The 10,809-nt window shown below is 34.2% G+C and overlaps 2 protein-coding genes across 2 annotated transcripts; one reads left to right on the top strand and one right to left on the bottom strand.

The window, feature by feature from the left end:
- Window positions 1-697: 697 nt before the first annotated feature.
- LOC113513414 (protein CLP1 homolog) lies at window positions 698-7,023 on the bottom strand. Its single transcript, XM_052900639.1, has 9 exons — window positions 6,779-7,023; window positions 6,518-6,679; window positions 5,725-5,944; window positions 5,354-5,524; window positions 4,865-4,953; window positions 4,133-4,234; window positions 3,033-3,164; window positions 2,051-2,232; window positions 698-1,820 (listed from the first exon to the last, which is right to left on the bottom strand). Exons 1-9 carry the CDS (start codon window positions 6,869-6,871, stop codon window positions 1,709-1,711), a joined length of 1,263 nt encoding a protein of 420 aa, XP_052756599.1. The 5' UTR covers window positions 6,872-7,023; the 3' UTR covers window positions 698-1,708.
- Window positions 7,024-8,433: 1,410 nt separating this feature from the next.
- On the top strand, window positions 8,434-10,534 carry LOC113513413 (uncharacterized). Its single transcript, XM_026897406.3, has 2 exons — window positions 8,434-8,871; window positions 9,958-10,534. The coding sequence occupies exons 1-2, from the start codon at window positions 8,580-8,582 to the stop codon at window positions 10,176-10,178; spliced, it is 513 nt and encodes a 170-aa protein (XP_026753207.1). The 5' UTR covers window positions 8,434-8,579; the 3' UTR covers window positions 10,179-10,534.
- Window positions 10,535-10,809: the final 275 nt, after the last annotated feature.

Genomic DNA, 10,809 nt, shown 5'->3' with positions numbered 1-10,809 from the left:
AGTGTTCAAGATTTGGCAGTATAGACGTTTTAATAAAAAGTAAATTTTCGTACTTGCAATATTAGAACCATAGATATAGACCGTTTAACCGCTAGAAGGTCAAACATTCAAATTTTGTTAACGGATAGAACTACACGCACCTTTGTATTTATTTTAATTTATTATAAAACTTGAGGCACGGACAAGCATTTCATTTCAACCAAGAGCTTCTCACCTTCAAGCGCAAACAGACAGTGTTTGTATACAAATGCTTCGAGAAAAACGGGCCAACTTTTTCATACAATTTTGCGTGATAAATAATTGAGTGATTCCTTTATATCTTGTATATTTAGTTTGTCTTATAATTTCTGCATGTTTTTAATGCGTAAATACTAATTTTATTTATAAATAATACGTCGAAAAACATTGTATGCGGAAGTATATAGAACACTGATAAATAACGAGTCAACTAATTTGACAATTAGCTAATAAAAAATTTACTCGAAGCTCTATCTATATAATCTAAGGACATAAGTTACGTTTTCTTTCCGGCCACGCGGAACTCGCGAGTAAAGCTAGTATGGATATAAGAAAAATCTATAGAGAACGCTATAGGAGTTTTATAACGTTTATCTCTTTCTCCCCTCCCCCTTTCCCTCTCTTATATTGAGTCGTGGTCTTAAATCTAGGATTATATGTACTAAATAAAAGAGTAGTATTTTTCATTAAAACTATATTTTACCAAATTAAATTCCTCTTAATATTTAACAATGAAAGTGTGTACTAGTGTTGCCCAATAATCGATTTATCAAATAATCGAGTTTTCATTCGACACAATCCAAATACCAATTGTCCTGTCGATTAAATCAATATGAAGTTTTAAGCAATATAATCAATTATTAACTAATAATGTAACATTACTTTTTTATACCACTGAGGTGGCAAACAAGCATACGGCCCACCTGATGGTAGGTGATTACCGTAGCCTATGAATACCTGCAATACCAGAGGTATTACGCGCGCGTTGCCGACCCTGAAGAAACCTCTTTACCCCCCTTTTGAAGAACCCCATGCTGTAGTCTCTTAGGAAAACCTCGGCATGGAGCTCATTCTATTACTATCGGTTGCTAATAATTCATTTAACATAAAGCCAAAGTTTGTAAAGGATAGATGATGAATTTGGAGTAAAAACTCCTAAACGGATTTGAATTAAATTTGGAACACGTGTAGCTTATGTTTTTCAGTGTTTTTTTAATGGTTTTTAAGTACACTTACTAAAAAAAATGGATCCAAGATATCTAAACATAAATAAATAAATAAAAATAAAAAAAAGTTCTAATTTGGCACACAGAGCAACCGCCAGATAGAGCTAGTATATTACATAATTTGATACTTAAGAAAGCGGTCTAATGTGAGTTTAGTTTGTTAACTATTGAGCCTTTAATAACCAACTGTTATAAAATTTATACAAATTCCACGTAATACATGAGACGGAGAAAGACAGGCTACTTTTTATTCTAGTCAGTCGACATATCTCGGTCACGCGAACGACGCACATCGCGGGTAAAAGCTAGTCCATAATATTTTAGTGCAATTTGCTAATAAACGATTATATCGTATTGTCGATTACATAACCGATTATTTGTGGTCTCAATCGTTACTAAACGATTATAAGGCAACACTGGCATGAGCTCGAGTATGTACAGCGCGGAACGCGTCCAAGTGTCCGCTAATGGTTGTCCATGTACTGAAGATCGGATAGTAGCAGCACCGTGTTGGGCAAAGGTCGCGGCTGCGGCGACAGGATCGTCAGCGTCTGCCGCTCCATATCCACTGCGGTGCTGTGGGAATGCAACAAATGAGTTTGTTTCTAACATTTCATTGTTAGGGGAGAAGGAATCGTTAGTAATGCGTACCACGTGCGTACAACGTAACCGCGATAGTTTCCAAGAGGAACCGCGTGGAGGTCGACCTGATAAGGTGTACTGCTAGTAATGGGAAAATTAGACCCTATTACTAACAATCCCTTTCCCCCCTGCTAGTATAGAGTAAGAGAGGTATGGATAGTTACATGCAGACGAAGCCGGCGAGGTTGGAGTGCAGCACGTCGTCTTCGGGCGCGGCGGCGAAGGAGACGGCCAGCAGACGGTGCTGCAGCGCGGCGGACGGCCACACCGCCACCAGCTTCGTCAGCGCGTCCTCCGCGCGCATGCCCAGCGGCATGCACGAGTCGGGCAGCGACGGCGCACCCACCTGCGGCACACGGCGATGTTTTTTTTTTTAATGAGTGATAATGGAATAGTAACCCCGCCTGCTAATTGTATACGCTGGCGGGGCACCAGTGAAGGATGATTGGTGAAGATTAAAAGGCAGGTCAGTTAGCCCATCGTGACGAATTCAACGATAAATTAGTCACGATGGTTTCCAGGGGTAACCGCGTAGAGGTCGACCTGATAGGATATATTGATAGCAATGGGGACAAATCTTCTCATTACTAACAATCCTTTCCTCCCACACGGCGACGTTACACTGCTGCAACAACTCACCCACCTACCGCATTCTCATTATTTTCCCACATCAGAGGGGGTGAAAAAGGATTGTTAGGGGGGAAAAGGAATGTTAGTAATGGAGACTGAGAATCCCATTGCTAGCAATATACCCAATCCTCGTCGACCTCCACGTGGTCCCCCCTGGAAACCATCATGTTGAATTCCAGGTGTATTCATCACGATAGGCTAACTAACCTGCCTTTTCATCCTTACCTATCACCCTTCACTGGTGTTCCGCCAGCATATCCCGTTAGTGCAGGCGGGGTTACCATTCCATTTTCACCCATCAACTTTCATATATATTATGTATATGTATGTATGTTTGTGCGAATATATATATGTATGTATGTTTGTGCGGAAACATGTTCAGTAGCAGTCTGGTTAGAGGAGGTCTTTTAATATTTTGGATATTGGAGGAGCGTGCCATGTTATCGGAGACAATTTCTATTCTATTTTAGTAAAAAAAAAAAAGCTTAAAAATGAAATTAAATTCAATTATTCTACCTTGTAAATCTTGAGGTCGCTGAACTTGACGTCGAACGAGTGCGGGTAGTAGGGCGTCCTTTTCCCGTAGAAGTATTCACGGATCCTCGTGTCCCGGAACTCGGCCCTTTGTGTTGACGACCGCTCCACGACCTTTAACAATATATGTATATATATATATATATTGTTTTGTTACATTGAAACTGATTCACTCACATCCTGATGAACAAAAACAACGATAATAGTAACTATAAATTGTATCATCATCATCATCATCATCATCACCATATCAGCTGTTAACTATCCACTGCTGAACATAGGCCTCCCCCATAAAAAGTTAGTCAGATATATTTATAAACAATTACCATTGGAATAAATATGTCACATAGGGAGGGAGGGGGGAAGGGATTGTTAGTAATGTTTTGTTTGTTTTGATTGTTACTACCAGTCCCATTTTAAGCAATATACCCTATCAGGTCGACCTCCCCGTGGTCCCTCCTGGAAACCATCGTGCTGAATTCCAGATGTATTCATCACGGTGGGCTAATTGACATGCCATTTCATGGTCACCTATCATCCCTCACTGGTGCCCCGCCAGCATATATCGTTAACGCAGTCGAGGTTACTATTCCATTATCATCCATTGAAAAAAAAAAAAAGAAATATATCACATATATTATCTCCCATATTTAGAACTAACAAAATTTTTCATCGTGCCTCCCACCAAATTGTTTATAATTACTCCTCTCCATCCAAAGGTTGTCTGGAAGAGATCGCTCTTAGCGATAAGGTCGCTCATTGTTTTCTCATTGTAATTATTTCTTGTAATTATTTATATTTATAATAAGTTTACTATTGTAATCTTTTGGAGGAAACAATAAAGAGTATCTATCTATCTATACTATTAATAATAAATATAAACAATATTTCTTCAAAGAAACTTAATATACACAAATACCTTACGCTATAGCATTAATAATAGCATAATTTTAACATAAATCTAACACTACATATATAGCATCCCATACATAGCATCTCTTTTATCTCTGTCGTGCTCTCAAATTAATATAACTCATGTCTTGTGTCAAATATCTTGGGACAAATAGCAATCGAGTACTCACCCCTCCGCTTTTCGGCAAGTAAACCACTTTGACGAACTTCGGCATATCCCTTTTGAGTTCATTGTACAGTCTTTCATTGTCCAATACTAATATCACGTCCACCTGCACAAATTAGAAACACACTATAATCATAACAGGTGTTTAATATATATGAATTGAGGGGGGGGGGGGGTACCAATAGTTGCCACACTTGGCAGACGGGTTGGTAATCGCAGATAGGTTTTGGTGATGTTTTAAGAGGGACGCTGCTGCCCATCCCTTGACCATTAAGTTCCCTTAGTCGTCTCTTACAATACCCATGGGAAAGGAATAGGTGGTCCATTCAATGGCGGGACCACACGGAAAGTAGAGTGAAGTAAAGGCAATGTTTAATTAACAATACAGTACCTAGTTTAATTTTTTATGCAACTTAAATAAAATGGCAAACAAGCTGACAGCCCACTAAGACTAAGATATTATGCCTCTGTATCCTGTAATTTCATTGCCATTTCCAAAACCAAAATACAGCCATGTGAACACAAAAGTTTTATTTCTCAATATAAATGCAAGTTGACCACTTTGAATGAATAATAACCCAAAATTCCAATATATTAATTTTATTGCAAAATTTTTTTCTTTAGAATCTATCATAGACAACCGTTATTCATTATTTTATCTGTCACAGTCCACATATTTATTTTTTAATGAATTTTAATATGAAAATTAAAAAAATATCTACAATCATATACCTACCTCGAAAGCTTGTGCTGCGTGTGTGAGCACCTTGTACCCGGGTCCTTTGATCCAGCCACATGTATTAATTATTACACCAGAGGCGGCAGCTGTAAAAAAATTCGATTTTTAAAATATATTATTTTTATATGCCAGTTTCTTTTTGTATATTGGTGTGGAAGTAGACATAGAGAAAGAAACTTTTACAAAAAATCATTAGTAGTTAATTTTAAATTTTCGCATTGTTTACACATATTTAAATACACTATCTAGACTCAATGCAATCAAAAATTTTTTCAAGTAAACAGTACCTACATACCTGCTTCTTTATTGTCGTCATCTCACGTTTCTTTTTCTCACCTTAAGCCCCGATAGTATATTACTTTAATAAATTGGAGGTTATCTCCATTAACTGAATCCGGGGACAAGTTATTCTTTTAAAGCAAGATTTTTTATTATAGTTTTGAAGGAATTTTAAAAAATCACTTTAGCTAAGAATGTGACTCTCACCTTTTTTATTGTTTTCGCATCTCTCAGTAATGACTTCTGCTAATCTTGACACTATGGTATTGTACAGCTCTTGATTCTCACTAGGTGACTTGTGACCAAAGTGATACACTAGTGGCGCTTGCTGACTGAATCCTTCCTCAATCGATGCTGGCCTTTCCACTAATAATGCACCTGAAAACCATACAATGTATAATTTTTTTTTTTCTATTTATTATAGTTTCAAATACACTCGATCTTTGAAGATATGTGAGGTAATGACATACTTGATAAAGTTATAACTAACTTTATATTAATAAGATATTTAATATTTATATTAAGTGACATATTTGGACAAGTGTTTTATAATTTTAAAATGAACAAAAATAAATTACCTATAGTTCCGGGTACACTGATATGGCCTTGTCCTATATCTAAATCCACATAAATTGGTCTACGTCCCATTCTAACGGCATAGTTGAGTAATATTTTGGTTAATGTGGATTTGCCCACATCGCCAGGACCCACAATCATTGTGACAGGCCCCCGTGTATTCTCCTGTTCTGCAGCTACTCGCTGTTGCTCAAGAGCTGCATGGACATTTAAGTATATAACCTGGAAAAGAAATTAATATTATATTCATATTTCATACTGGGGCTAGCTTACTATTATTATTAATATACACTGGCTAGGGAATGCTAAATTAGGAGAATATGTATGATCCCTCACCTGACATTAAGATAGACTGGATATATTTAAGAATATATGACAATATATGTCTCAAGCAGAATATATGACAACTAAACTAGCACAACATCTATCCATACCATCCTGGCTGAACACAGTGACAATATGGTTCATGAATGTGATAAAAAAAAAAGAGAATGTTTTCCCATCAACAGCTGAATGCATTATGTGCTTGTTCATAACTATTTGTTAGTCACATCTTAATAGTTCAATGACTCAAGCAATCAACAAGAAATTTGACATATATATAGTATTCGAGATGAAGAGGGGATAGGATTGTGCTTTTTAGGGCATAGGCTAGGCTCTTGGTTAATCAATATATCCCGGTCAAAGACAGACGAAATCAAAGTAAAAAAAACTGGTACATAATAAAATTGACAACCAAAAATAGCCATACTGAGCATGCAAAATTGCCAACAATATAAAAAAAGAATATCACACCATTGGAGTTTCCTTTGCGACATAGCTGACTTCGGTGCGCCCACGTAATTCCACAGTGCAGCCGTGCCACGTGAAAACAGCTACCTTAGCGCCCGTATGAAATTCATAAGGTTTCCCTTTTACAAGTTCTGTGCCAAATAATTCAGCATAACCGCTTTTAACCTAAAAAGAATTTATGATAAATAAAGAAAATAAGCATACATGATTAAAATCACCATTATGTTATTAAAAAATAAGAATTTAAGTGTATAATTGTAATACCTCTAGTACAACTTTTTCATTTTTGGATTCCACTTCAAACCGAAGCTCCGAATCGGGCTCCAGCTTAAATTCCTGTAACTGCACCTCAGTCATAATTTATATGTCTTTATGTTTAGTAATTTTAAAACTATTTAATAGCTATAAATAAACTTTAAACACAAAATTGTTATTGTTTACAGAATTGAAGACAAGAAATATAATCATATAGAAATTACTAACTGTAGTGATAGTAAACATATAGACACTGTCAAATGTGAATACTGTCATATGCTGCTGTCATTGTCATTATAGAAATTTTGACAGCTCTAATATGCTATGAGCATGGATGTAATATGACGTACTACGTCTACGATTATTTGTAATTATTTGCGATAATGCTATTGCTTTGCAGAATATACCTAGTGCAATCTCAAAATGAAAGTCACATAAAAGAAAATTTTACTATTAATACTGTTAAGAAGAGATCTTTGTCTAACGATAATAGTGTTCTTCTTTATCTGTGCGTTGCCTAGCAACTTGTTTTGTTAATGTTCTATTGAAACTAAAATTACTTTCATTACAAATATAGGTAATAATATTCTATCTTAAATCTGTTATATTTGCTGTTCCCTTTAATTTCTTAAAGAATACAACAAAAGACAATTATTCATTTTAATTTGCTAGTTGCCACCTCAGTGGTTTAAAAAAAATTGTATGCATGTTGCTAATAGGTTTCTGGATTATATCACAAATACCTGTATATTTGAAAAATATTTTTCCTTGTTTTTGATTATGTAAATAGTTAATCAGCTCAATTTAAGTACGCTTTTTTTTTTTTAAATACATACATAAATATTGGAAATATGTTTTTTTTTTATACAACTTAGAATGGTAAACAAGTTGGCCCATCTAATGTAAAGTGGTAACCGTCGCCTATAGACATGAGCCATGGACATAACAGAATATACTGTTTCACCCATGATACTCCCCATACGTTGCCATTCCTGAGGACTCAGGTGTTATTCCTCTGTACCCAGTAAATTCACGCCATGTACACAAATAAATGTACGTAAATGTATATAAATAATGTATGTACATAAATAAATATGTGCTGAATTTCATTCATAATGTGATAGTTTAAAAAAGTTAATTGATCTTTTATGGAAATATTATAGGTATTAAATATTATAATAAAATATTGAATTATATTTTAGATATACCTTTCAATAAGTTTAAAATTTGTATAAAAAATACTTATTGAACAAACTCTATTACATACTATACAGTGTTATTCGATCCTGCACAAGTTTTAACGACCACGTAATTTTAGACATTATACATTAAAATAAATACACATATAGTTAACAGAGATATAAGGAGTAAATATTAAGTTTTGTACAGGTTCTCCTCAACAGATAATTCAGCAGAACATTAATTCAATAGAATTCAACAGAAAATCAACTCCCAAAAGCTGCATTCATAATAATAATACAATTTAAAAATCCTTTTAAACAAGTTTATTTCAATAGAAAGGAATTGAATTAATATAAAATAATATTTGACCATGTATGGAGTTCATATCAATTTGCGTTCTGAGATTTCTATTCCAATCCATAGATGATTTGTCTATGTTCTAAAAATACCTCACCTTTATCTCGCCTTCTTATACCTACATGAAATAACTATCTACCATCATTACACTAACATATTTTTATTTATTTGATTTATCGGCCTACTTACTCCCGGACGACTGTGATTATATTAAAAACTTTTAAATAAATAAAAAATTTAGTTTTAAACAAAATATTACGTCTTTGTTACAATGGCAAACAATAACTGTTTTTCAGATTCAGATAGTGAATACGAATTGTGTCCACGTAGATCCAACTCCTGTGGGTTGCCCTTTGATCCTACGTCGTTGGAGAATGTAATATTAACGATTTGTGATAAATTTGACTTTCGTATAGTGTTGAACGATAACAGGGCGAAGGGTGCGTTAATTGTGACAACAGGATTGGCGGTAGCTGGTACACTTATTGGTCGCCACTATGGTGGTAAAGTGGGAGCCGTTGTAGGTGGCGCTGTTGGGGGAGCCTGCGGTATTGGTGTCATTGGTAATTAATTATTATTTATTTACTGTATAGTATACTAAATATCGTAATATATATAAAATAGGCCATCCCTTTCTTTCCCGTTGGTGTCGTAAGAATCGACTAAGGGAGGGCGAGGGATGAGCAGCAGCGTCCCTCTTAAAATATCTCTAAAGCCTAACTGCGGTTGCCAATTCGCCTGCCAAGCATGGCAACTACTGGCAAAACAAAATTTTTTTGAACGAGACATGAATTACCTAATGAACTCAAAATGTTTCTTTTATGCAATTAAAAATGGCAAACAAGCTGACGGCCCACCTGATTAAAAGTGATAACCGTCGCGTATAGACATGAGCAGTACTATGGACATAACAGAGTATACTGTTTGGTCTATGATACCTTCCATGTGTTACCATTCCTGAGGACTCAGGTGTTATTCCTCTATATCCTTTAAATTCACTGCTATATCTCACCCTTTAAACCGAAACAGCCATGCAAACAACTGTTTCATGGTAGAAACACAAATGGGACAGAGGTACCCAAGCAAATTACTTTTATACAAATTCTCCCTCTGGTTGAAGTTAATCCGTCTCTGGCTAGCTACTTACATTTTTTTTTTATAAACTGAAGGTTCTCATTTAAAATAATGTGTAGGTGTTGGTTAAATTTTTATTTTGTTTAATATATTGCACAATATTTAATAGAACTTACCTACAGATAATTCAATTTTTATGTATACTTAATTTTTACCCATGACTTTGTGTTACCAGGATATAAATGAAATAAGTAAAAAATAGATGAAAAATAGAATGTATGGTATCTTTATTTCATTATATAATTTCATAGTAAATTGGTTTAAGCCGTTAAGGAGCTAAGAGGTAACAAAAAACAAACAAAGTGACTTCCTCATATATAATATTAATAAGGACTTTGTAAAACTTATTTTCGCTGTATCACTTCAAACTAAGTTCTTAGTATTATATTGTAAAATCTTTATTGTACATAATTTATATTGGATACATTAAAAGATTTAATATACAATAGCAGATGTTCTTTGTGGTGGACAGAAATAAGTATTTATTTCAACATTGTTAATTTAATTTGTTTCAGTTGTATCCATGAGAGAAATATGGAATGACATCAAGTCTAAACTTTCTGAACTTTTCGATATTGTTTATGATTATTTAGCTGGATTGGGACTAGAGGACTATAAGAAAGCAGCACTGTTTCTCACTCAATATGGTGATATAACACAGTTGGCAATGGTTATACTGCAAACAACGTCCAATGTCCTGGGAAAGAAAATCCTGTCTAGCTTGACCGCTGCTTAATATATATATATATAAATTAATAATTACAGGGCTAGTTCCCCACATCGTTAAAATAAATATGAAATTATAAATTGATTATTTGGAAATTAACATGTTAATTGACAAGGTAATAAAGTATTTAAGTGTAATATTGAAATCAGACTTTACTAATTTTGACATATGTTCCAGACAGATTATGACTAAAATATTAATTTTACTGTTTACATGACTATTTGATAACATTCCTCGGATTTAAGTTATTTACAACTACTATAAATTAGACATTTCTTAATCAACTTTATATAGCAGTTTTTTTTTATTGCTTTTTATGATTATTGCTTATTATTGTATGAAGTTATGTATTTTATTATTATTACTATCCAACCATGATATAATTATAATTTAATTGATAATATTTATAATAATCTGTTAATTATATATTTGGTATTTTGCTTGAATTTGAAACTAGTGTTCTATCAGTGGACCTGAACATTTCCCAAAGAAATTTTGGGCGAAAAACAACAAAAATTTTTGTGATTCTTGTATTAATTTGATGAAAATCAAACGGATGATCGGAGTCTCTGAATTTCTATCATGATTCAATCCATGTTTCTTTGGAAAAAACATGTTCAGATTTACTAGTAGAATATTC

The sequence above is a fragment of the Galleria mellonella genome, unplaced genomic scaffold (assembly GCF_026898425.1).
Source record: "Galleria mellonella isolate WM207_F2 unplaced genomic scaffold, CSIRO_AGI_GalMel_v1 utg65, whole genome shotgun sequence".
In the NCBI taxonomy this organism is placed as follows: Eukaryota; Metazoa; Arthropoda; class Insecta; order Lepidoptera; family Pyralidae; genus Galleria; species Galleria mellonella.
This window is presented reverse-complemented; position numbering and strand designations above follow the sequence as displayed.